Here is a 27,731-nt window from a genome sequence, read left to right on the forward strand (position 1 = left end):
AACTCAAACTAAAAAAAAGAGAGATATTCATTGTTAGACCGAAGTCAGTATTGTTTTTTCCCATATTTTATATATAGATATATAGATTTTTGTTAGATTTTTTTTGTATAGATAATTATATTTTAATAACTTTTAATTATAATGTACTAACTTTAACATAGCCCTTCAGGAGACATTTGTTTGTGACTTTAATTGAATTCAGAAAGAAGTATATTTGGCAACATCACTGTAACAGTCTCATTGATCTTAGTGCATGCATAGGCCCTGTAAACAGATATAGTTCCTTAAAGGAATAGTCCACCTACAAATTTTAATACTGTCCTCATTTACTCACCCTCATGTCTTTCAAAACTCATATGACTTACTTTCGTCTCTTGAACATAAGATACAGTATTTTAAGAAGAAATAAAGTCATACAGGTTTGGAATAATATGAAAATGAGTAAATGACAATTTTCATTTTTGGGTGAAATATCCCTTTAACATATCCCTGAAAAAAAGAGGGTAAACCACCTCCATTTTTAAGCTGTGATTAACTTTACACAATAAAATTTATACACATTCACAGATTTTACATTATGAAACATTACAGGAGGGTCAGAGACAGTTTAATCTGATTAACATACAGTAAATATATACACACCCTCTCTCACACACATTCATAAATAGTGCACATCATTTCAGACCATCAACTGTAGGGTAATCTGTATTATAGACAAACACATAAGCAATATTTCACTGATACAGTATATTTTGAAAATTGCAACGTTATTCCCAGAATCCCTTACTTTCCAATTGTAACTGTTAGTTTAGAGTTTTGCTATATCTAAGACACTACTTACGTTTGTTCCCAGTGCTCACTCATCATAATGCCTGTAAATTAACAATATGTTTTGTAGTCTAACCACATCTGAGTGTAATCTCTCACTGAGGACCAAAATAAACAGCCTTGGATTTTGAGAGTTGAAGTGACACTACATTTACAGTGACACCATTGTAAACTTGCCATGAAGTCAAATAAGAATTAGTTTAATGGCAGACTCCAGATAAGTTCACTACCATATGACCTCTTTCCATCAGATTGAGATTTAGTCACAGTGATTAGTCTTTTTGACACAGAAGAAAAGAAAAATCCCTTTTCCTGAAGTAAGAGAACAAACCCAGTCACACACTAAAGTACACAGATGTAAATGTTGTCTTGATTGTAAAATTTTGTCTCGGACCACTGGAAAGTTAACCTGAGAAGTTTTCTTTCTGGTGGGGACTGGTAGATTGAGAGGCCTTGTTCTCCTTTCATTAAACCTCAGTGGATAAGGTTTTAGTTGAACTAGTCCCAAACTAAGCTTGATGTGAGCAGATGATGTTATAAAAGTGGCACAACGGTGATTCATTTCCTGACACATTATTTCACTCTAGCCAATCAGAGCACAGCAGGATACTTCAGTGACCAATAGGAATTAGAGTCCACAATAGGGCTTGGTAGTGGTTATCAGTTATTGCTGTGTCGTTGCCGTGTCGACTGTTCCTGATGCTCAGAGAGCCATTGGCGGCATATGTTATGCATGACAGAGTCACCTGAGCTCTCGGCGGCCCGCATCACATCCTGTACAAATGGAGCAGCCTTCACAAGCTCAAGCTTCACAGCCTGGAGATACGCTGCCCGCAGCTTACTGCACTGAAGATATGCCTTTATCTACAGAGAGAGAGAGAGAAAGTGTGTGAGAGAGAAAAAAAAAAATAAACACTGAGAAAGTGAGAAACCGCACCTTGTTTTCTGGACTCTTAGACTCCAGAATCAGGGCCTCTAGTTCTTTAGCCTAAACAAAAATTTCCATTTATTTATTATATAATATAATTATATAATATAAATATACATATACATATCTAATTATATAAAATATATTTATTATACAAATGCAGCAATACAAATCCAGAAAGAGATCATTAGGTTGGGAACTCACATCGGCTGGAGTCTTATCAGCCACTGAGACACAGCTGAGCACAATAGCGTCACAGTCATGTTTAGAGGCCGTCCCAGACTCCCCTACACACTTCAGGAGCTGCCGCACAGACGAGTACTGACGCTGCCGGACAAGGCGCTGTCCGACCCGTATGTACACCGCCAGTGCCTCCAGCTGGAAGTCCTACATCACATAAAAGAAAACGAGAATCAGAGTCAAATGTGCATGAGACAAAGACTCATCTGTAATGGTTGTGTCGTAACTGCTTTACCTGTATTACTCGATATGCAATGCCAAAACCTTCCTCAATGTTCTTGCCTCCCAGCATCACCTGTGCAAAGTGCAGCCAGAGGTGTTACAGTGTTTGTGAGATATGTTTATATCCGTTTCATTTAGATTTAATCTTTAGTCTCTGTTAGATTTATGTCACAATGCACTGTCAACCGGTTTTGACTTTATATATACACTACCATTGAAAATTTCGGGCTCAGTAAGATTTTTTATTTAAATACAATTCATGCATTAAACTGATCAAAAGTGGCAATAAAGCCATTTATATTCTAATGTTACAAAAAAATTCACAATTTCCACAAAAATACAAAGCAAATATTTTCAACATTGATAATTATAAGAAATGTTTCTTGAGCACCAGAAGACTGGTGTAATGGTTGCTGAAAATTTTGCCATCACAGGAATAAATTACATTTGAATATATTTTCAAATAGAAAACAGTTATTTTAAATTGTAATAATATTTCACAATATTACTGTTTTTACTGTATTTTCAATCCAATAAACACAGTCTTAGTGAGCATAAGAGACAGCTTTCAAATAAGTCCCCTTAAATCAACCCCAAACCTTTGAATGGTAGTGTAAATATTTGGCACACACCGAATCTCTTTGCATGCATGTGAACAGCAATAACATCATAATTTTTGGCATCTGATTTGGGCCACTTTCAAATGTGGTTTTAAATCCCATATATTACTTTATTTATCAGTATACAGAAAAAAAAAACTCAAATCTCCATTAGGCCATGCAGTGTAAATGCAGCCTGCGTGTACAGCACTTCAAACATAATGTGCAGTTTGAATGTTCAGAAATAAGATCTTCATGGGTCCCACTTTTCATGCATATAACACTGCTTCTGTTTCAGCATTCTGTAAGGTTGATGTTGTTAACCATATCTATACAGTATCTCTTTTCGGTCCCAATATGCATTATTCATACACTCTTAGTCTCGTGTAATTCAAAACAATCAGCTCACGCAATTAGCTCAAACTTAAATGTGTAAAATCCATTCAGGGAAATACTTACAGTTAGACACTTACAAATATAATATACACCCATAACACAGACCAGAAAAGAGCAAAAATGTATAGGTTTATTGATCCATTTTGATAGTTTACTTAATTATCTTTCACTTACTTTTATTTAAATAGATATGCAACATTTCCATTCTCCCCTCACGTTTATATATTCTATGCTATAAATGCAAGACTTCAAGAACTGTCTTAAATGCAACCTACAAAATTTACTATTTATCATTGCTCTGCGAATTTTCACAGGCGAAATCCGGTCATTTCAATAGAAATCCACGCAATTCTGCGTAAATGATTTCCTCACACAGATTTCACAATGGGTTCCAGTTGGACATGCACATTTGGCATGCCGTTGAGCAGAAAGACTTCTGTGTTAGCTGTGCTTCATACGTCGCTAAACTATTGACAATGGACCTTTTTATCCTCTAAATATGGCCGAAATATCACTGATGTAACCGTACCTTTAGAAACAGATATGAAAGGGGATGCAGCAAATGGACTAGACTGGTTCTATACAGAAGAGCATGTTTTCCTAGCTCACCTTGCAGGCTACGTCCACCTTCATGGGGCTGTTTCCAAACAGAGTGGGTGGGGCACTGTTCCCTGTGAGGGCAGGACCTACAGCTGTCTTGGATGGTGAGCTTTCACAGCGGTGTAAGAAGCGCGTCACTTCCAACTGCAGCTCAATTGTGTGTATGTGTCTGCAACATTTATGTTCCATTACCACACAAAAATAGCCCGAAGGCAAAATACTGAGGAACTTAATGCAAACTCTTACCGGTACTGACTAAATAATATTTTAATTCAGTGTATGTTATAATACATAATGCAAATAGTACCAAATTATACTAAGTTAGTGTGCAATTTGCATCTATGTTTCATTTCTCCCTAATAAATATAATTCTAAAATCAATTTGACTAAAAAATTTAAACCATTTAATACCTGGAGACATCAGTGGAGCTCATTTTCTTCCTGAAAGAGGAGCTGTGTGATTTCCTGCGGTTCTGTTGTTCCTGCAGGTAAGTTCTCAGGTGCTCTTTGGCTCGAATCAGCCAGTGCTGCTGTTCTCCCAGCTGCAGGTATGACTGAGCACCATGAGAAAAGAAGCGGATACAGGTCATAGCGGCACGAACGTGATCCTACAAAGAGAGAGGAGAAAATTATAGGAGCATGCTATAAAGCAAGAGAGAAAGTGTATGTGTGTTTTTAAGTACCATCATGAACTGTTGGAGTTGGTACAGAGAGTGGTAGTGTCCCCTGCGCTGTAGTAACTGACAGGCTGAAAGAATGTAACGGCCCCAGGTCTCCAGCGTGGAGTCCAGAGTTTCTAAAAGACCCTGCAAAGCCCCCAACCGCCCACGTTCGAGACAGGGCTGAAAGATGCCCTCCAGAAACACATCCTCTGAACACTCCTAGAAACAGACATACAGAGACAAAAAGAGAGAGAAACTTTATAAATATATCTTATGCTATATGCAATAAGACATACCTCAAAAATAAAATTGTGTATAAGATTTATGTAAATTTATTATGTATAATTAAGATTACATATACATGACCGTTCAGCAATATTGTGCAATGTTATTACAATTTCAAAGAACTGTTTTCCATTTTAATATATTTTAAAATGCAATTTATTCCAGTGATAGCAACAAAAAAATAAAATCTGAAAATTCAGTAGCCATTACTCCAGTTTATACGAATATGCTGATTTATTATCAATATTGAAAATGTGCTTCCTAATATCTTTGTGAAAACCGTGATAGATTTATTTTTTCAGTATTTATTAACAGCATTCATTTGAAATAGGAATTTATAAAAATGTCTTTACTACTGAAAAAGTATTTTTCTTTCTTTCTTTCAACCGGTAGTGTAGTTCTAATAATAAATCTGTGAGGTATAAAGTGCTCTGTAACTTTGCAAAACCTTTTTGTGTAAGTGGGTGAGTGCGTCTCTCAGGCAGTCGTGACGCAAGTAAAAGCTGATGAGGCTTAGGTGTGTGCCATAAGTGAGCAGGTAAAACAGACACTCCTGATAATAACCGCACTGCTGAATTCTGCTCTCTGCTCCATCTAGAGGAGCAGAATCAGAGAGAGCCTCTTCCAGCTCACGCAAAGAGGCCAGGATGTCCTCATCCACAGTCTATATTAAAAAAACACATAGACAGTGAGTTTAGAAACACCCTTGTCAAGTCAAGGATCCCATAAAATCAAGTCTGTCTTCTGGGTGCAGCATTACCGTGCTCAGAGTGGGTTTGACTGTGGACTCCAGGTGCTGAACGATCTCCTGCAGAAGTCTCACTCCATGGTTTAGCTGATTCCGATCTACTGGTGCTTTCAGACAGCGGGCAAATTTCTCCCTAGCCCTACTCAGATTTCCAGCTTTCAAAGATGCCATACCCCACGCCTGCAAAACGCCATTCGGGTCTAGTCCACTCTTAGTCGACACCTGAGCATTATGAACAAAAACTGATTGCAAAAAACAGCTGAACCCAAAATCTAGACAGGTCACTAGATTTAGAAACCACATTCACTTTTATTTTATGGAAAAAAACAGCATGAACATTCTGCCCAACATCTCCTTTTGTGTTCAACAGAAGCAAGAAAATCATGAATGAGAGTAACTCATGACATTCACGTTATTTTTGACTGGACTATTACTTAAAATCTTGAGTAAATACTCTCACCTCCACAGCTAGCTGGTAGTATTCAGACTCTAGCAGCTGGTTGCGCAGACGTGTCACTGCAGTCATTTCCTGAATATCGTCCAGAGATGGAATATATTTGTAGTTTGCACTGACTAGGATCTTCAACACATCCACCTTACTGATGTAGCTGTGGATGGAGAGAGAAGAATGAATTAAAGGCAAAATACAAAGATACACTATTTTTCAAAAGTTTGGGGTCAGTAAGATTAAAAAAAAATATATATATAGTACTTTTATTCAGTAAGGACGTATTAAACCAATCAAAAGTGACAGTAAACATTTATAATGTTAGAAATTATTTCCTTTTTAAATTAATATGTTCATTTAAATGTTCTATTCATTAAAGTATCCTGAAAAAAAGTATAATTGCTTCCACAAAAATATTTAGCAAGCAGCACAACTGAAGAAATCTTGAGTGCCAAATCAGCAAATTAAAATGATTTCTAAAGGATCATGTGACACTGAAGACTGGAGTAATGATGCTGAAAATTCAGTTTTACCATCACAGAAATAAAATACATTTTAAAAGATATTAAAACAGAGTACAGTTTTTTTAATAGTTATAATATTTCACAATAATTTGGAAGAACCAAAATATTTTTGTGGAAGAACAATATTTTTGACCAAATTAATGCAGTGTGGGTGAGCAGAAAAGACATTTGAGCAAAACTCTTATCAGTTTTATTCTGGTCTCACTCTCAAAGTTTATGCTTTTGAAATTAAAATACAACAAAAGATATTACATTCAGATTACACAAGTAAAGGTGTGTGTTTCTCACCTGTCACAGAGTGCCGGCTCATGGGTGCATCCTGCATTTACAAACATGAGTTTGGCACTGAACAGCAGCTGACGCATCACATCTGTCAACAGACGTGCATCCACCTCAGGATTGGTCAGTTTGCGGGAGAGTGTGCGGCAGTGGCCAATCAGCTGTTGACCGCAGGATTCGTGATCACTGTGGAGCGTCAGTATAGCGACACATAGTGATGCGCTGGGTGCCTTTAACATACAGAGAGAATTTTTAAGAAATATAAATGAGACCATATAAAAGAGATCTCATTTAAACCAATCACTGTCAAAACAAGCAATCCTTCGGCTCCATTGTGAGTAGAGAATCACACCTGTTCATAGTAGAACTCGCTCTTCAGCTGCTGGTTCTCTGCTGGGTTTGGACTCAAGCGGTACTGCTTTCGTGGAACCTCAGGCAGACTGAGAACCCCATTTAGGACTCCATCAACAGATGCAGGGCTGCCAACTACTGAGAAAAGTTTAGTTTAGAATCTTGTAATCATCATCCGCGTAAAGGCACCAAGATTTTGCCATACAACCAAAACAAAGAGATCTGTAAACCTCATAAGATGAGAACGAAATATAGCTTGTGTGTGACATGAACCAAACAGAGGCAAGTTTACCTTCTCCTTGTTCGAACTCCTCATCTGAGCTGCAATAAACATAACATAAGAGATCAATGTACATAAAAAACCTAGATTAAGGTGAGAAGCATCACATTTTCAGCTGTGTTACAACTAGGAATCAAGTATATAAAATCCAGATCCTGTTCTGACTTCTCAATGGTTCTGGTCCCTTAACAGTTCTTTAATACTTTTTACTAAAACAAAAACACTACTGTTCAAAAGTTCGGGGCCAATAAGATTTTTAGTGTTTTTAAAAGTCTCTTATGTTCACCCAGACTGCATTAATTTGATCATAAATACAGTAAAAACAGTAATATTTGGAAATATTATAAAATTTTAAAATGACTGTTTTATAGTTTAATATATTTTAAAATGTAATTTATTCTTGTCATGACAAAGCTGAATTTTCAGCAGTCATTACGTCTTCAGTCATACGATCCTTCAGAAATTATTCTAATATGCTGATTTGCTGCTCAGAAAACAGTTCTTATTATTGCCAATTTTTTTTACTTTTCACAAAAATTGAAAAAACAATTTTAAAAAATTTGTCGAAAATTTTTTTTTCAGGATTCTTTCATGAGAAATTTATTGCATCCTTTCTGAATAAAATTATTAATTTCTTAAAGCTTGCTGACCCTAAACTTTTTTTTTTTTTAAAGAAAGAAAAACAAGAAATGTAACTTCGATTCCATTTTCTCAAATAATTAGATAATTTAGATATTAAACATTAAAAAACAATTGTTTAGACAGACATTACAATGGCTTTTTGTTTTGTTTTTTCAATTGTGGCATAAATGCAATCCAAAAATTTGCCTTAATCAACTATTATATAAAAATATCAAATGCGCAAAGAATGTGGTAACATATTCCATTTGATCTACCCCTACAAAATTAGCTGCTGTTCAGTACCTTAAAATACAAGTTGTCAAACAGTTGGTACAGTAACTAAACTTATTTAAGTCTCACAACAAAGAAAATTTTAAGCTGTATGCGTTTGATTCACTAAAACAAATCAGCTCATAAGAGTCGTTCATCTGGGAATCTTAGTACTCTTGCACAATCAGTTATTAGTTACCAACCCTATTAACAACAACAAGTTCTACAGCACAAAAACCCTATGACCACTTGTGCACTTATGAAGTGTGCTTTTAAAAGGTGTGTGTGCAAGTGTCTTACTCTGTGTGGACGAAGTTGTAGCACTGGTCACAGACTCTGACAGGCTCTTCAGAGCCCTCTACAGCCATCTTCCTGCTAGAGCAGGAATGACACACCAGCCTGCCACAGCGTCTGCAGTGGTGCCGTCTGTTAAACTGACACAAGAGAAGGTTTATGTTAAGACTCTCAAATTCTTACAGAGAGGCCTAATACAGAGCAGAACAGGAAATCACAACAGGACCACATCCTATCACATAAGCTTATTCACAGTCCATCTCACTCATACACTCTGCCTCTCTTACCATGGTGAATTTCTCCCTCTGGCAGACCATACAGACGTGCTGTTTGTGGTCTGGGATCCAGTCCTTGCGATCAGGAGTTTTCTCTGGAGGGGTGAAAGGTGTGGCCAGCTGCCGGATCTTCTTCGCACTAGGGCGTCTCTCACTGGAAGGTGTGTGCATGGGTGTGCTGCCTAAAGAAAGTGTGTGCAAACATGACTTATAAACTAAACTATGAGGTTCCTCATAGAATAATCATAACAATAAGCATCTCCATAGTACTGAGTCTGTAAAATCGCAAGACTGCATTGGAGTAAATGTTCTTATAAGTGTGCCTTCTGTTAACGGCCCCTTAAACTGGTATACATTACACAACTTTTGCTGACGCTATTTGATGGAAGTCAGAATCTGTCTGCAGATTTTGGACAAATTTCACAGAAAATTTGAGAAATGTATGATGCGCACGGTTTCTGATTTTGTTTAGCTACAGACTATGATTCCAAATAATCAGAGAATATCAAACATGTTTGATATTTTGAGCTGATTTTAGAACATGCAATGTTTTATTATGTCTCCTAGCAATGATGTTTCTGCGTGAGTTTGTTGTGTAGCGGCTGGAATACACTACACAACTCTTAAAATTGCACTTTTTGAGATAACACGGCATCATAACTTGCTGACTTTGTAAATGGTTACAGAAAAACTGGGCATCATACACTAAATGACTGAGGATCACACACTAACAGACTTTCATGTCATTTTAAACACAAATTCGTGCAAAAACATGTTCTTCCCTGTAAGAGATGCATGACAAACGAAAATAATGTGTTCTAAAATAGGCTAAAAAAAATCAAACATGTTTGATATTTTCTGACTGAAAAGAATAATAGTCTGAAGCTAAAAAGTCTATTAGTGCGTGATCCTCAGTCGTCTAGTATATGATTATAATGGCCGTATTTTTCTCTAAAAGTTGGCAAGTCTACTGTTTTAAAATTTGTTCCAATTTTTGAGAGTCATGTAGTGTTTTCCATTATATTAGCAGTAATTAAAAACTAGCGTTTTTTTTTACCTTCCAGGTGCTAGTGCATGCTAAATAGGATGTGCGTAAGAAAGAAGAGGTTTGGTCAGAGAAAGAGGTGTGGCTTATACCTGCAGATGGAGGAGGGGTGTGGCTTGGAGAAGAGAGGCAACTCTCCTGGGCTGGACACTGCAGAAATGCATCCTGCAGACTAATGACAGAGTCTGAGACAGAGAGAGATAGGAGACAAATAGATTAGTGGAAAAAAAGAATTGCAATATAATGGTCTCACACTTAATAACATTGACAGGAATGTTTGTTTTCAACTAGCAATTGAGCAAAAGGATTGATCCACTGCTCCAACTCACCAGAACGTGACCACTCTCTTGGTGCATAAGGAAAATCAAGAGCCTTCTGGGCATACTCTGTCAGTAGGGAGTCAATGTGTTGGTTGGTGATGCCGGCATCCTGAGCTGGCAGAAGGCTCCGTAGAGTGCTGATGGCAATAGTGGCCCAGTCTACCTTCAGATTCATCAGCAGCTGCTCCAGCATGAGAAGCGGATCAGACAGCAGGGAAAAATAGTCCTGACGAGATGCTTTCAGCAGAGTCAGTAGAACCTGCGACAGGCACACACACCACGCTATTCTGTCACAAGCAATTCTTGTTGCAGCTGAATCAGTGTGTTATTTGGTTAGATCAAACACTGTTACCTTGGAGCCAAGGTGAAGGGCATTGATGTGGCGCCTTCGCGCTGGGGTCATCTGACTCTGGAAGTGTAGGGTGAGGTAGTCTGACAGGAAGTGGCAGGCAGCCAATCCAGGTCTTTGATCCAAGGCTCGCTCACTGACCTCAAAACCCAAGGAATCAGAGAGAGCCTCCAAGAGCTGCAAACAGAGAGACATGGAGTCAAGTCATTTTATATAGTGCTCTTCACAGTCCCTTTTTGTTTAGAATAAGATTTACAAAGTTAGTGTATATCCTTTCATATGCATAATATGGAAGGCCCAATTTGGGTTCAAGTCGTTGACAGCATAAAACTAGATACAGACAACAGTAAAATGTTTCTATACAATGTCAGGCAACAGAAATAATAAAAACACACATACACACCTGGAAAGCATCTTCTTTGTGATTCTGTTCTAGGAGGTATAGCAGGTGTTCGGTCTGCAGCTTTATTCGAGACTGATCAGAGACTGAATACAGCTGCACCCACTGGGTACACAACTCAAACTCCTGAAAACACACAAATTTATCCTTCATAATATAGACCTTTATCACTCAAATGGAAAAAATGCTTTCAAAAATACAGAACACTTTGTAAACATTCATTCTGATGATGTCTAATTTCTTGTTTCATACTCTAGAAAACATTTTGGTCTGCTGTGAACAGCTGCAGATAAAGAGTAGTGTTGCCAAATTAAGGCCGTAAAACAGGTTTCAGAAATCTGTTACCTCTCTCTATTTCACAAAGAATGGCTTTAATGTTACCTGAATTCCCTCTCATGATGTCTAACCTCCAGAAAATGCTTACTTTAGAAAGCACTTTGCTCTAATATGAACAGACACAAATTTACAGCAGGGTCACAGAATCTGACAAGATGGCATTAGAGGTTATGCTCATGCTATAGAAAGCATTTTGGTTGGATGTTAACAGCTGCAGAAACACAGAAGTGTGAAAAGGCTAATAGTCCGCATATTACTGGCACGGTCAAGTCAAAACTACAAAATAATTCAGAACCACAATAATACAGCATAAATACATCCATGGGGTCATATGATGCGATTTCATTTTTTCCTTTCTCTTTGGAGTGTTACAAGCTCTTGATGCATAAAGAAGATCTGTAAATTTGCAAAGACTAAAGTCTCAAATCCAAAGAGATATTCTTTATAAAAGTTAAGAGTCAGCCACGCCTACCTAAAACGGCTCGTTCAAACACGCCCCCACATATCTACCTCACTATGTGGGAAGATTTGCATAACGCCGCCCAAATGTTCATGCAAAGAAAGAAGGTGTAACTTTTATTCTCACTGTAGTATTGTTGCTGCCGCCATGTTGTGAAGACGCTGTGTGTTTCATTGTGAAAGTGAAACTACTTTGTTTGGTCTTCCAAAAGAGGACGATATCCGCTTCGTCATGCCTAGAGCTGATCTGTGCTGGTCGCTGAGGGAATACAACAACTTAGTGCTGTGGATCACAGGCACATTTTATGGAGGACTGTTTACTGATCCTGAGAGAGTAACCTGAGAGGCAGTTCTGACTCAGGTAAGTACGTTTTCATTTAAAGAATTTGCCACTGATGATTCAAACGCGAGTTTTGAGCAGTGTAGAGTAGCACTTGTTGTTTGTCATTTCTCTGATCACAAATACAGACAGAGATTTATGTTTACGCTGCGCGATGCAATGCAACGCAACGCGTAAAAAGACAGTATAAGTCATTATAATCAGTAATTATGTCCCCACTGGATGCAACAAATGCCTCGTTTATAATGGGTTTTAATGTTTATGTCTCGTCGCTCCGGCCGGACAGGGCATCACATTATGGAGAGGGGCGTAACATTTCCGTCACACGCTTGAGGTATTCGGCCAATCACAACGCATTGGATAGCTGGCCAATCACAGCACACCTCGCTTTTTCAGACCGATTAGCTTTGTAAAAATCGACGCGTTTCAAAAAGGCGGGGCATAGAGGAGAAACAATAATGTACAGTATGTGGAAAATAATGTGTTTTTTTTTACTTTAAACCGCATAAGCACATTTCATTACACCAAATACACCAAATAATGTTCTTTTTAGCAGCATCATATGACCCCTTTAACTTATTCAGTCATCATCGTAGGAAATGCCCATGTTTTTACTACAGTTTACAGTAGGTTTACACAAAACTCACTTGCACTAATAATCCAGTGATTTTGTTTTTCAAATCTTTCTATAGACTCACCCTGGCCTCCAGCATTAGACTGAATACAGATTCAGGATTCTTTGTAGACTCCTCCCTCAACTCCTGCCACATCTCCCATGACAATGCTGGCTGCAAACTCAGCATCTATGAATATGGACGTTACATTTTAAATCTGCACACAACTGGCACTGACTGCAATCCAAAGACAAAAATCTGTCATTTTTTCCTGTTAATACTTACTGGCATGTTTATGAACATTAAAGTGTCTTAACAAATATATTATTTAAATTATGGGAACACAGTAATACATGGTTAAAAATACAAGCACATTGCAAAACAGAGAATTTTTTTTTTGCCACAAGAGTTCAGTCTAATACTGATACAGTAAATAAATAGAGCATTGCTGTGTCAGACTGACCCGCTGGTACATTTCCAGCTCGTGTTTCCTCTGCTGAAGCTGCTCTCGGAGTGGATCCTGGGTGTTCTGGTCACTGAGACAGAATTGCAGCAGCTCTAAACACTGTTGTAAAGGCCAGCGGTCCAAAACCTGCAGAACCACACTTCCACGCAGCTCCCAGTCCCTTACACGAAACAACTGCTCTGCACTGCTGCATTCTTTACAAAGAGACATACACAAGACATCTGTTAAACTTCCTTATTTATGGTCTTGTCAAGGACTGTCTGAACTCTTTAATTATGATTATTTATGGGAAAACTCCCCCTAGAAATTTATTTATTTTGCACCTTCAACGATTTTTTCAATGCACATGTTGTCAAATACTTCAACTGAATAAACTAAATCAACTGATTTAGATTAATTCTCTATCTGAACAATTCTTACCTACAAAATTAAATTAACATCAAATACAAAAGATGTTGTAAATAACGCATATGATAACAATATAATCCCAGTTTTAAATTGGCCAGTGCCTATGTGAAATTATAACAGCTTACCATAAAAGGCTTAATCACTGTTTCAAGTTTGAGAAGTTTCCATTTTTTCCCGTCAAAAACACTTCATCTTAGCTACACATTAAACGTTGGCATGAAAGGGAAAGTCATTCTATCTATTTTCTAAATGCATATTACAGATCTTACTGTGAACAATTCATCTGTTTGTTATTGTCGTTGGGTTTTTTGACCTCGCAATATTTAATAAAATGTCATAACTGGATCCTCCAATGAAAACGTCAGACTTCAAATTGTCAAACAATGCATGACTTATCCAATAATTTTAGTCTGCTTAATTCTTGCCCCTCGAAGTGCCACACCCATATTTTTTTCATCCAAAGAACAACTGATTCATAGTCAAGTTTCCGCCCTATATTTTTCCTTTTTCAATAACCCATTTCACTTGGATGTATGTCACAGTACATTGAAGAAGGAAAAGAAAAGCTCTGTTGCCACTCCCATTTCATTGTAAATTTACAAGACTGTTACAGGTCACTAAAATGTCTGCAGAGGCACAAAACCCAGAACAGAACACAACAGAATAGAATAGAATAGAATAGAATAGAATAGAATAAGGGGGCATTTTTGCCTTAAAATTTTACATTTGTTTTTTTTTTTACTTTTGATGGCAAAAGAGGTAACACTGCACACACTGTGTCACCCAGGTAAATCTTACCTTGCAGTGCAGTGCATGCCAGTAGTTTGTCCCGGAGTGCCCCCTCCTGACTGCAGGGTTGTGCATATAGCTCTAGGAGGTCTAAGGCTCTGTTCAGATCACCAATGTTTAGGGCTTGCTGAAAAGCCTCAGCAGCCATTGCTTGTCCAACATTGCCTTGCAAGCCAGAAAACAACATTCCCACCACAGGCTTCCCACAGAGAGCCGCCTCAAAACCCTCATCTGCTTCCAATGAGACCCCTAGAACTGGCTCAGCCATGGTCCTTAGGTACATTCTCAGGATAGGGAAGTTTTTAAGCAGGGCTTCCCCTTCCTTTGAGATCTGGTCTCCATCCAAAACCACCTCTTTACGGCCAGATCCACGAAAATAGCCTGACCATCCAGAGGAGGTTACCCTGGTCACGCCACCCCGACTAGCACTGAGGCAAGCCAGGGCGGCGACGAGGGGTGAACGGGACTTCAGGAAAGACAGTGCAGATGGAGTGAGGAGAAAACAAGAAGGAGGGCATGAAGACGGTGAGGGCGGAGAGGTGGAGAAGTTTGTGGATGTAGCAGACATATCCTCCACAGAGACCTCAGACTCAGAACTGGGGTCAGAGGTTGTGGCAGGGTCAGAGAGGTCAAGGGCAGGGGCGCACTCCTGAGCGTACTGCTGGAGAATTGAGGCAATGCTAGCTGGGCAGAACGCCCCACTGCTGAGCCCTGCAACCCTTGGCTGCCCCTGAGAAAAGGTCAAAGCCCTAGAATCCCAGAGAGGTAGAGTTTCACAGCAGCGCTGAACTACAACCTGTTGCACACTCAAACGCAGCCGCTCCTGCTGCAGGAGAGACAGAACCCTGCAAATGGAGACAAATATGACTGATTATAAATATTTGTACATTTGTAAAATGCAGCACTTTAAGAAAGACTTATTTACCTATCTGGTGACACCTGTCTGTCAAACAGCAGAAGAGATAGAAGCTGGGTAGGCGACTGGAGCAACAGTAAAAGAGGATTTCCAAGTTTCACTTCTGTGGACTGATCTAAGATCAGATCACAAATGTCATTCTCAGAGATCTTGATACTTTATAGGCATGTTTTTTCAATAATTCTGTTGACAGGAATCTTTAGTCTTACCCTCTGACCATAGACTGCGCACTAGTACTGAAGCCAACACATTGACATAATCAAGGAAATTGCGTATGTAATCTGGCCTGCCAGGGGTGCTGTCAGGCTCAAACAGGCAGAGCTGGTCCAGATACTGTAGGAGTTGTTTCATAGCAGTCCGCACCTGGTGGGAATCGAGTTCAGACTGCTTAAGACCAGCCTGTTCAGCCAGTGCCGTCAGAAGAGAGCCCTCTACCAGACCATCTACTGAAGGGGAACAAAAGTAGCCAAAATTAATAACATAAATTATATTTTAAAGGGGTCAGGCCACAGAAAATGGAAAGGCTTCAGAATGAGAGTTGTGTTTGATGTACTATGACATGTTATTGCATCAAGAATTTAAAAAAGCCCCTCTCCAGTCCATCCAGACCATTTACTGAATATAAGCTGCAAAAACATCTAATTTCTCAATTAAAGGGGTCATATGATGCGATTTCAAGTTTTCCTTTCTCTTTGGAGTGTTACAAGCTGATTGTGCATAGATAAGATCCCTGAAGTTGCAAAGACTAAAGTCTCAAAACCAAAGAGATATTCTTTATCAAAGTTAAGACTCTGCCACGCCCCCCTAAAACGGCTCGTTCTAACACGCCCCCACATATCTACGTCACTATGTGTAAATATTTGCATAATGCCGCCCAAATGTGCATGCAGAGAAAGAAGGTGTTGTTTCAGTAACCACAGTTAGTGTTGAAGCAGCCATGTCAGGGAGACACTGTGTGTTTCTAGGCGAAAGCAAAAGCACTTTATTTGGCTTTCCGAAAGTAGATGCATTTAGGAATCTTTAAGATTACTTACAACAGAACAGCAATGCATTTTATGAACGACCGTTTGGTGAACCTAGGAGAGGAGGTAATTCTGACTTTGCTATGACAATCTGGCGCTTCTGAATCAGCTACTGTTTTGTTATTAGTTTAAGTATTTGCTATTGACTGTTCAAATGCAGAGTTTTGCGCAGCGTGTGTGTGTGTGTGTGTGCGCGCGCACACGTGTTTGAGAGAGAGAGAGAGAGACAGGGTCACATCACAGTGGAGTCAGCTGTCTTAACTGTGGCTTGTGTACTGCAAACACATACCAGCTTCATCACTGTGTCTGTCACGCGACTCTGGTCCCCTTTCGGGCTTGAACTGATGGTAAAACTAATGACATTATTTACTGTCTTTACATTTATTTTGAAAGATGACGCTCGCGATTATGGTAAGGGGCGTTACATTTCCGACGAGTGCTTGCGGTGTTCGGCCAATCACAATGCACTGGGTCAGCTGGCCAATCAGAGCAGACTGCGCTTGTCAGAAGGAGGGACTTTGTAGAAAACTAAGCGTTTGAGAGAGGCGGGGCATATAGGACCTACGATAATGTACAGTATTTGAAAAATAATATGTTTTTTGAACATGAAAGCATGTCAACATATTCTGTTACACCAAATACACAAAATAATGATCTTTAAAAAAAGCATCATATGACCCCTTTAATTATAATTATGATTCCTGCATTTTATCTGTTTTGACTATCAATTTTTTTATTTCATAATTTCAGCTTTTTGTAATGATTTTGACTTTTTATGTTGTGATGATGACTGTTTATCTCATAATTTAGACTTCGTCAATTTCAACTTTTATGTCATAATTCCTACATTTTAATCACAATTTCATCTTGTTGTCTTTTTTTTGTGGAAATAATTGGTAAAAAAAACGAAACACTTTTTATCTCATAATTTCAACATTTTATGTCAGAATTGTTTTGGAAATGGGCTTCCATTAAAATCAGCCAATGAGAATCAACAAAAAATAATAATATTTATATATATGGTTCAGTAGTAAAAAAACTAATTTGTAAGTGGATTTAAAATGTATGACCCCTGACCCCTTTAAAAGTCTGTACTGTAGACTACAGACCACAGAAAAAAACAAGAGGTAATTTACTTATTTCCAACATTTTAGACAACAATAAATTCTGTAAGGTGCTTATCTACAACACAGTGAACACAAATTTTAACAATTCTAAAAAAAAAAAAACGGAAATTAAATTAACATAATAATGTTTTAAGTGCCATAAAGTTTCAGTGTGTGCTGAAATGAGCACACAGATAATGCCAAGCTCACTTTGCTAATACCTGAGGTGTTGGCGGCAGAAGTCAGGGTTTGAAGCGTGACCTCTAGGCGCTGATTCAGGTTTAGCCGGGAGGCGATACTCTCCTCTGTTAATGTTGAATTACAAGACAGCAGCACTTCCTGGGCACTACAGCCAAAGGGGCTGTAGACAGCATTCTCCTCTCCATTACAGTCTAAAGTAAAAAGATGTTAAAATAAAGAGGTTATGTAAAACTAACTATATAAGTGTGCGTGCAAGTGTGCGTAAATCTTCAAATTAGTTTTACTTGTTCCTTTGATGGTGAAGGTTCTATTAAGGACCTTGCTGATTTGTTGCAGTACTGAAGGGAAGCCTCTAATGCCGTTGGCATGAGGAACCTTTGAATCTACTCGTACACCTGCGGTAGGCAAAATAAGTCAGAACTCAGCAATAAAGATGGCCCAAATAAAGGTGCTTGATGCAAACTCACCTCTGGTCTCCAGAAAACTGTTGAGTCTTCTTTCGGCAGTCTCGAGCAGCTGCCTTGAAGTTTTCCACAGTTGGCACTGACAGCAGGAGAGGTCAAAGGCCGCCATAGCTGCAGGGCTCAAGTCTTCCAGCAGGGACCGCACAAGGTCTAGGGAGTCTACAGAGCACTGGGAGAGCCAGTAATTGTCCTCTAGACAAGGTATCGGCCGGCTCAAGGTACTGAGAAGACGTTCAGCTACATCAGAGATAGAATAAAAGGTCATGCCTGAGGAAAGAAAGGCAACAAGTAGGTCTGTAGATATCACTAAACCAACAGAAAAATCAACAGAATTTTTTTTCAAGCTGCTGGTCTGTGTACTTTATGTTATGTAAAAGTAATCCAAGTCTATGGCATGTCCTCTTTAAATGTGTTTGTGCAATACCTGCGGCTGCTGCACTCCCAATGCTTTGGAGTGTTAATCTGCTGCTGCTGCTGCCCATTCTGGTCCTGCCTGCTGGAGCAACACCCACTGTGCCCAGACCCTCAGAAGACGAGGATGACGAAGAAAATGACTGGCTCTCTATCTTCTGCTCCACCTGAGCCAGCTCGGTCAGGACATCCCGGTACCGATCCATAAAGACCAGTTCACCTGCACACTCAGAGTTCTCCAAGCCATACATCGCAATCACCTAATAAACACACATAAAACAAACACATGCCATTAAAAAAACCCAAATGCATGGATCTGAACCAACAATGACTAATGAGGTCCAACACAGAATAAATCAGTGCAAAAAATGCTAAAAATGTCTCAGATTCCTTTTAGACTTGCTAATATGCTGTCTGTACTGTCTGTAATAATTGACGGGGCAGCACTGTCAATATACAGTAACTTCATCATCATTGGAATTACATAATTTCTCTGTTGTATTCAGTTAGAAAACGACATCATATCTAACCTGCTGGGCTTCTATGTAGTTGTCTCTGCGTATGCAGGCGATGAGGAGAGACTCAGGTGGGGAGAGCATTGCAGGAACCAGCCAGCTGTGCGGTCCACCACATGGACACACGTCACTCCCACGGCATACAGCCCCAACACACGCCCCGCCATCTGCAAGACAGCACGAGCAATTATCAATGTTAGCATTTAGCCAGGATGTGGGAAGGAAGTTTTAGTAGGAGTGTGGTTTTGTGTGAACTGACCTGAGGTGCTGGTGCTGACCTCCCCGTTCTGTCGTTCGGATGAGGCGTGACGTTCAGAGCGTTGCCGATGGTTTCTTCTCTTTTTACGAACACCTGAACAGCTGTTGTCGCTGCCCTGGCATTTCAGAGGAAGTGCTGGACTGGGGAGAGGAGATGGGAGGTACAAGCCATCTATAAACACAAACACACACACACACACACACAAACGTTAATACACACATTTGCCGTTTAAAAGTTTGGGGTCATTAATATTTTATGTTTTTGATGCTCAGCATGTCTGTGTTTATTTGATCAGAAATACTGTAAATTATTGTTGTTGTTATTATTACAATTTAAAATAACTGTTTTCTATCTTTTTGATGAATATTCAGCGGCTATTATTCTAGTCTTCAGTGTCACATGATCCTTCAGAAATCATTTTAATATGCTGATTGGGTGCTCAAGAAACATTTCTTATTATTTTTAATAATTTTAATGTCGAAAACAGTTGTGCTGCTTAATATTTTTGTAGAAACGTCATACCTTTTTTAGGATTCTTTGATTAACAGAAAGTTCAAAAGAACTTAATTTATTTGTAATGTTTTATAACATTCTAAACATCTTTACTGTCATTTTTGATCAATTTAAATGTATCCTTGCTTAATAAAAAAAAACAGACCACAAATCTTTGAACTGTAGTATATGTATTAAACCCTTGCAACATGAATATCAAAATACCACATCACATTTCTCACCATTCCCGTTGCCATGGTTACTAGTAACAATCTGCAATCTCCATTGGGCTTCTGCCGTGTATTTAGACAATCTTTGTAACCGGGCACTGAACGTTTCCGCTGTAACAGAACATCCCAGACTCTCTGCCAACTCCACATCGGCCGCAAGCGCCCTGCCGTCCTCCTGCCCGACCCCACACACGCCCTCCAAGCCCTCCCTCACCAGCTGCAGAATCCCCTCCATTACACTCAAGTCCACCAGAAACCCTCGACACCCTGAGGTCAGGTGGCCCAGCTCAGGGTTTATCTGATCAGACTCTCTACTTTGGATCTCTTCCTTCAATTCCTCCATTTTTCCACCTTCCTTTTCTGCTCTTAAGATGCTCTCAGCTGTGCTCATACTTTTAATACTGTTCGGTTTTCTTTTCTCTGTGTTTGCGTCTGGTTGGGTTTCTATGCCAGTGCTGATCTGATCTGATTGTGGGCTGAAGTCAGTGTCAGAAAGGAAGAGGAGGGAGAAAATGTTCTCCAAGAGCTCCAAACGGAATAATGCCGGAACAGCTTCCAGGTACAGCTGACATTCTGATAGGTAGTGCTGGAATAGATCAGAGCATCCTGGGAAGAGTAAAGAATGAAAGAAAAAACTGTCATCACATTTACTTAAACTGTGCCATACATATTTACAGAAAAAAGTTAAGTTGGTACTTTGGTACCATGCTACAGTGACGTATACCACGGTTCTGAATAATTTCCAAATTCATGGCATCACTATGGCATTTAGCAAATGATCAAAACCATTTAAAAAACAGAATGCCATCGTACCTTTTTGTTACCGTTTTTAAAAAATTACAATTTAATTTAAAAAAAATTATAAAATACAAAAAAAAATTATACACAACCAGTAAAAAGTTTGGACACACCTATTCAATCTTTATATATTTTTTTCACATTTTAGAATAATGAATTAATCAAAACTATGAAATAGGAATATTAAATAATGATAATTTTGTTCACTAAATGTGACAATTAAATGAAGATATCATGTTAAATTGGTTTGGTTGGTTTGAAAAGATTGGTTGATACAACGATGGGAAGGAACATTATTTTTGTTTTCCTAGTAGAAAAAAAACAGCAGCACTGTCACCTTCAGCTGGCTCCTCCCCTTGATGCAGTGGCTCACAATCCAGGCAGCCGGTGTGCGTGTGTGCATTCACACAGATGGCGTAGAGGGCATACTTCATGGCACAGAAGCCTCGAAACAGATTGATGTTCCGCTGGACAGAGCTGCTGGGTGAGTCCTCTGATGAAGGATCTCCTACAAACATAGAACAAAGATTTAAAGTTTCTGCATATCTGCATTCAAATCTGAATTCAAATGACCACCCTGTGTCTTATACCTGTTCTTTGCAGCAGTTCCAGAACTCTGTGCTCCTCGTATTTGGCTAGGGGTGTCAGGGAGTGCAGCACATACAGGGCAGAGTGATGGTCCAGCATGTGTAAGTGACTCAGCAAAGCATCATGGGATATCCCTCTGTACAAGTATGCATACCAGTAAATAAACAAACATATGCACTACCGTTCAAAAGTTAGGGAATAGTAAGGTTTTTTTTTTAAACACTTTTATTCAGCAAGGATGCATTAAATTGATCAAAAGTGACAGTAGAACATTTATAGTGTTACAAAATTACAAATCAAATCCTGGAAAAATGTATAATTTTCCAGGAAAAAAATAAACAGCACAATTATTTTTAATATTGATAAGAAAAGTTTCTTGAGCATGATTTCTGAAGGATCACACAACACGAAAACTGGAGTAATGGCTGCTGAAAAATTCAGCTTTGCCGTCACAGGAATAAATTGTATTAAAACAGAAAAAAATTACATTTTAATAATATTGCTTTTTACTGTATTTTTATCAAACAAATAGCTATTAATCCATAAACGGAAATAATTTACATAATTTCCAACTTTTTGACATACATAAGTGTGGTTAAATCAACCATTTCACACAAAAAAAAGAAAGTGTACAAACAGTGTTTTAACTCACAGGTTGTTCTGATCGCACCATTCCAGCACACCAAGTTGAGAGGACAGAGTGCAAGCTAACTCACTCAACACTGAATCATTTATTTGGGGCTACAGAGACAGAGAGAGAGCGATTCATTTACATTCATATTTACATACACTAATGTGGAATTTTTCATATCACACATAAATAAAAAGACATTCTACAAAAATCTGATCATCTCCTGTGCTTTCAAATTGAGACACAATATCAACTGCTTTTCTTCTGAATGTCATCTACTATATCTAATAGACAAAATAATTAAGGTGTATACCTCATGAGTGTTACATAAACAAACATGGCACATTTTTAGAAATGCTCAAGTCATGATCACACCTTAGCTGGAGGGGATTTTTTAAGTAAAATGATTTCATGTGGCCCTCAAAAATTTGGCTGTTCACACTGAACGTTAACTGTTCTGAGCATGTGCGGCCCCTATCAGACAACACAAAACTTTCTTGTAACATAAGGTTTATGATATAAAACAGGAATTTATAGTCTTTAAAGGCTATTATTTAAAAACACAAAAATTGCCATTTACAGACTGTCTGTCCATGGTGATTTTTTGACAATGTTATGTTTACAAGGTACTGGGTTGCTAAAATGAGTGCTTTTTTGGTGTTTATTGTATCGCTGGTGACAGGCCAACATTTCTGTGCAACTATTTGAATTGCCACACCAATTAAGTTGTTTGCCACACTGATGTTTTATTGTTCTATCAACTCCTAAGCACCTACACTGCAAAAAAAAAAACTGTCATAGTAGGTCATTCTTGACCAGAATAAGCTGCAGAGAGGATCAGACTTTGTGCTGACAGTCAAATGTCTGACTACTGACCTGTTGGTGATGTAGGACTCTAAGAAGGGTCTTGGCAGAATCCAGGCTTTGACAATGCATCCAGCCCAACAACAACAAGAGGCGGGACAAAGGCTGAAATTCAGCCTGCAATAGTGTTTCTAGTTTGCCAAACTCCTCCCTCTTTATGAGATCTAATCCAGTGAGCTGTAAACAACACGGATGGATCACTGCAATTATAAAACTAGAGGAAACTTTGGGTTGCTTTCATCTATACACTTTTATAAATGTTGTTTTTAAATGAATAAATGAACTTGATTAACTTAAAAGTCTCATTAACTAACTTCAGTACTTAAGACACAACTGACAAATTAGACTTTACTTGTTCAATTATTTCTAGGCCTCCGTTCGCCTGATTGTGTACACCTACCAAGACCTGTTCCAGAAAGTGCTTTCCCGTGCTCAAACACTCAAAGTAAATGGCTTTCCACACCAAACGCTTGTCACCATGACAGCACAAGCCAAGCATGACCCTTTCCAGATCAGGCAAGTCAACTAGAAGGAAATAGAGTTTTTGACATGCATCAACGCAAACAATGACGTCCGGAATAAAAAAAAAAGATCACATGCAAATGGTGTGACAACTGAACACGTTTTGGAAGGGAACTATGACCACATGAGCAGAAGTATGAAAAGTCAAAGTAAAGGAGGTGGCACACACACCAGTAACAATCAACTTCACTTCCTTAAAACAATTCTATACCACTGTTCATGGTGGCTCAGATCTGCCTTTTAAGACTGCAAATTACAGTTGACCTACAGCTGATCTAGTTTTTGTTTCCAGATACAATGCCGTTAAGACATTTATAATGTCACAAAAAATTTATTTCAAATAAATGCTGTTCTGCTGAATTTTCTATTCATCAAAGAATCCTGAAAAAAGCATCATGATTTCCCCAAAAATATTAAACAACACACTGATTAACAGAACAGATCATTCTATTAGTAGTGTTTCATTGTCAGTATTTGGCTACAAGATTCATAGAAAAAAACAAAACATATTTATGGAAACAAAATGTGATTCTGCACCTGGTTGTCCGTATGACCAAAGTAAACTTAACTGACTCACCCTGTGTATGTGAAGCTTCTCTCAGCAGTTTCTCTTTGAGCAGCCTGAGTGCCGTGGAGCTGAACGCCATCAACAGAGCCTGACCCTGCGGCCTCAGCAGACATCCCAGAATCCTTTCCTCCGTCATGGGCCCTTCTCTAGCTGACCACAAACCCTCCCACAGGGTCTCAAGCTGTCCATTTGACCTCTCCGGCCCCCACGGTGCTAAGGCCAGCGCTGAACACACCTCCTCCACCCATTTCTCATTCCTCTTGTCCACAGGCATGTTCACTCGCTCGGTGAGGTGCTGGATGAAAACATCCTGTAAGGCGTGGTCTCTGGAATGGTCTGCGTGCTGAAGGAAGCTGATGAAAGAGTGGCAGAGCCGTGGCTGATGGCGGGTTAAAAGAGAATGGAGGCAGGATAGAACAGCAGCACTCAGTGGAGGGGTGGAATCACCTGGAATCTTTCCCGTTACTTCCTCAGAGTACAGGAAGGCTTCATGCAGCTCCTATGGAAGATATAAAGCAAAGTAGATGAAAAAGCTACAGTAAGGCTAAAAAAAAAAAAAAAGTAAGGTGGCTCTTTATTTTGATGTTTAGCGAGTGTATAATTCTTTCAGGACATACACATCATGTCTATAGTGGCTGTCAAAGAGATGATATACATCTCAGTAAAAGTTATAATTGAGATTTCCATTAATCATATAAGCAATTTTGCCTTAAGGTGCAGTTACATTTACCATTGTTCTGCGAGTTTTCAAGGGCAAAATATATTTAAATAGGATTCCATGCAATTTGGAATTTTGCATAAGGAAAAAGATTTCGCAACTGTTTTAAGTTGGCTGCACAAACTTGCCACACTGACCAACAGAAAACTGCTTGGTCAGCGTGGAAGTGACTTCTGTGTAAGCTGTGCTTCATACATCACTTACACTACAGACAATAGACAACGGACCTTTTTTTCTGCAGAATTTTGCTGAAAATTTGCTAATGTGATCGCACAGTATTTGTTCTGTTATTTCATTTGCAATTTGGTACATGTGAGATGAGTAGTTTATTAACTAAAAAATTTGACCTTTTCCAAAAATGTGGTGGTTGATCACGGATCAAGGTCAAGGAGTTAGAGCTCTTAACTAAATATTTTTTTACTGCCAATGGAGATAATAAATAAAACTTCTGGAAAAAAAGTGTCTATTGCAAAAATTTTTTTTTTTACATGGAAAGTGGATGCAATATTTGTCAGAATGGAAAAAAGAGTGCAAAATATTTTTTTTATTATTATACTACATGTCTTGCTCAACTATGCACACGTGCACAAAAGCGACTGATAGAGTAGAACCTTATCAGAGTACAAAGCAAAGGAAATAATCGGAGGTTTGTTAACAAAAAGCCATAAAGTTGTTACAACAGTGTCAGCAGCACTATCTTACTTTCTAATCTACATGCATTTGGAGTCAACATACAGTAGTTGGAAATTAGGAATTAGTCATACCTTAAGTACAGACGGTGGCACATCTCCAAGTTCCTCTAGAAGCAACATAAACTCCAGTTCTCTCTTCACAGACCCGCTCACCTGCAGAGAAGGTAACCATAATCTGCATCAGGAAAAAGAGGCACTGATAACAGGGATGAATGCTTCCTGCTTAAAGCATCTATTAGAAATGCTATCCAGTGGAAAACACACCTTCATTTCAGTCTGCTTTTCCAGAACTTGAAGCCAATACCAGGCCAGTCTGTGAGGGCTGCCCACTGTTTCCCACCTGGGTATAAATAAAAGAAAAACAGATGTGTTTCTTAAAATATCTTAACTTTAGCCTCTTGAACCCTCTCCGTAATGAAATGTTAAGTACCTCTTATAAACATTTACCATGGTAACCATAATTTTCGGCCAAATTTACTATACTACTGTAACCACCGTCCAGAGAAAGAGGAAAGTTGATTAGTTTATTGTTCTCGACATTGGTTCATGTCGTTTATGACTTGAATTAGAATCCCTGTTGCTTCTTCCTGTCAGGGTCACTCACCTGAGCGGGTATGGGTGGGTAACGATGGCTTTAACGATGTCGTGCGGGCTATGGGGATCATCTCCCCGCGCGTCGCCCAGCTGTCCCACGCAGGCTGCCGCGAGCTCCCACTCACCGCGCTTCAAACACCGCGTGAAGAAGCCGAAGAGCTCGCGTCTGGAGGTCTCTTCTTCACGGCCAAACGGATGCATGATAAATAGTCTGCTTTGATTCAGCAGTCTGTTGAGGTCAACAGAAAGATTACTGGCCTCAGATGTGTTCATGAATATTCCACATCTAAGAGAGGTAGGATGAAAGAGGGGATGGAAAATGAAAGAAAAAAATGATGAGCGATTTTGTAGATGATGAGGACAAATCAAATTCAGAATATATGCACACATATTTGATTAATGATCAGAAAAGCATTTATTTTCAATAAAATAATAATGATAAGGTATAATTAAAAAAATGCAAAGCCAACTAAAATATAGAGACTTCATGTGAGCAGAACCAGTTAATAGGGTTAAAAACTATTCTAAAGCATAAAAAAATGTTACAGAATTGATGTCAGCAATTCTCGGATTTAGGCTGTTAACGACTGCCATAAAGTGTTTACATTGCGATTAGTGTGATTTAAACTTTGTTTATAGAACAGCTCTTAAAAGTGAAACATCAAAACAACAGATAATGCCCACCTAAAATAGCATGGAGGAGTGCAAACTGACTACTCTATCAAAATTCTGTACATCGTCATACGCTAATGTACAAGAATATATAATTAATTAAATTGGCACTTACGATTTGGGTTTGCCTTTGCCAAATGCGCTTGCCATCAGCTGTGTGTAGCCATGAGAGAGTCATGTGACTCAATCAGCTGATCCAGGAGCTGTCAGTTCAAGGGTCAAAACAATAGACATGAAATAGGGGGTAGAAATGGCAATTGTTATGAAACTGTTTATCGCAGTTGGCTGGGCTTCTAATTAAATAACAATTCTCCTTTTTGGTGACAATTAAATTCCTAGTCATTATTCAGGTGCAAATAGCTTTTCTTGCGCGTGCTGATGTAGTCAAGTGACACTTGATACTTTTCTCAGCGCTGGAAGGGTAAGCCAATCACAGTCGTCGCTTATTAGGAATTTTCAAAAGTGTTTTTACTGAAATTCCTGTAGTTGATTTCCAATTAAATGTAGATGCTGATTCTTAAACTATTGCATTTTATTATTTTCAAATGTAATCAATAAGATAAAAAAACGGCTGAGATTTGAAAGACTCAAAGGTAGATTTCACATTTCTGCTCGATAAGCGACGCCTGGCGAAAGACATTAGGATATCTTTTGTGTAAAATTTGCCTCCCAGTGGTCCAAATAACCCACCTCTCCCTCATTATTTCTGCAGTTAATTTCTGTTGTTGCGACCTGAAATCTTGTGGATTAATTGTGAAAATGTTTTTGATAGTCTTAACGCAGAAGAAAAGTGCGCATGTGAGAAACAGAAAAAATGATGTGTCATGTGTTTGTTTAAATATTACATCGTGATGACCGCTGTCTTATCTTTCTTTTTTTGTATTAGATTTGACATTACATTTAATGTATTGTAGTTGACATTACATTTAACAAATCGGTAGTTGTTGCTAGATGTCTAATTCAAATATGTTCTTGATTTTGTTTCTGTTGCTGCACTCTAATGCCACAATTGTTCTATTTGGCAAGATCAATTATTTACATTTTAACTGAGAAACTGTACTGAGAGTCAGAATGAAACATGCTGACATGCTG

At 38.7% G+C, this 27,731-nt stretch overlaps 1 protein-coding gene across 1 annotated transcript; it reads right to left on the minus strand.

The window, feature by feature from the left end:
• Positions 1-151: 151 nt before the first annotated feature.
• Positions 152-26,805, minus strand: LOC107585484 (zinc finger FYVE domain-containing protein 26-like). The gene is made up of 41 exons (XM_016272515.1): positions 26,755-26,805; positions 25,978-26,253; positions 25,638-25,713; positions 25,446-25,526; positions 23,973-24,462; positions 23,274-23,398; positions 22,886-23,050; positions 22,031-22,119; positions 21,381-21,514; positions 21,128-21,298; positions 20,005-20,598; positions 19,271-19,441; positions 19,027-19,178; positions 18,510-18,756; positions 18,089-18,352; positions 17,906-18,016; positions 17,642-17,812; positions 15,502-15,738; positions 15,302-15,407; positions 14,386-15,221; positions 13,177-13,373; positions 12,798-12,902; positions 10,968-11,090; positions 10,568-10,741; positions 10,225-10,474; positions 9,988-10,080; positions 8,863-9,032; positions 8,582-8,715; positions 7,403-7,431; positions 7,112-7,245; positions 6,769-6,989; positions 5,969-6,116; positions 5,521-5,730; positions 5,209-5,424; positions 4,497-4,694; positions 4,225-4,421; positions 3,823-3,982; positions 2,232-2,291; positions 1,961-2,143; positions 1,766-1,816; positions 152-1,692 (listed from the first exon to the last, which is right to left on the minus strand). The coding sequence occupies exons 1-41, from the start codon at positions 26,787-26,789 to the stop codon at positions 1,489-1,491; spliced, it is 7,788 nt and encodes a 2,595-aa protein (XP_016128001.1). The 5' UTR covers positions 26,790-26,805; the 3' UTR covers positions 152-1,488.
• Positions 26,806-27,731: the final 926 nt, after the last annotated feature.

Source organism: Sinocyclocheilus grahami, unplaced genomic scaffold, assembly GCF_001515645.1.
Source record: "Sinocyclocheilus grahami isolate Dianchi unplaced genomic scaffold, SAMN03320097.WGS_v1.1 scaffold71.1, whole genome shotgun sequence".
NCBI lineage: Eukaryota > Metazoa > Chordata > Actinopteri > Cypriniformes > Cyprinidae > Sinocyclocheilus > Sinocyclocheilus grahami.

Coding starts and splice junctions, on each gene's coding strand:
- LOC107585484 (XM_016272515.1), bottom strand. CDS start 26,789: ATGGCAAGCGCATTTGGCAAAGGCAAACCCAAATC. Junction 24,463..25,445: donor TGCCACCGTCTGTACTTAAG/GTATGACTAATT, acceptor TATCTTCCATAG/GAGCTGCATGAAGCCTTCCT. Junction 1,693..1,765: donor CTAAGAGTCCAGAAAACAAG/GTGCGGTTTCTC, acceptor CTCTCTCTGTAG/ATAAAGGCATATCTTCAGTG.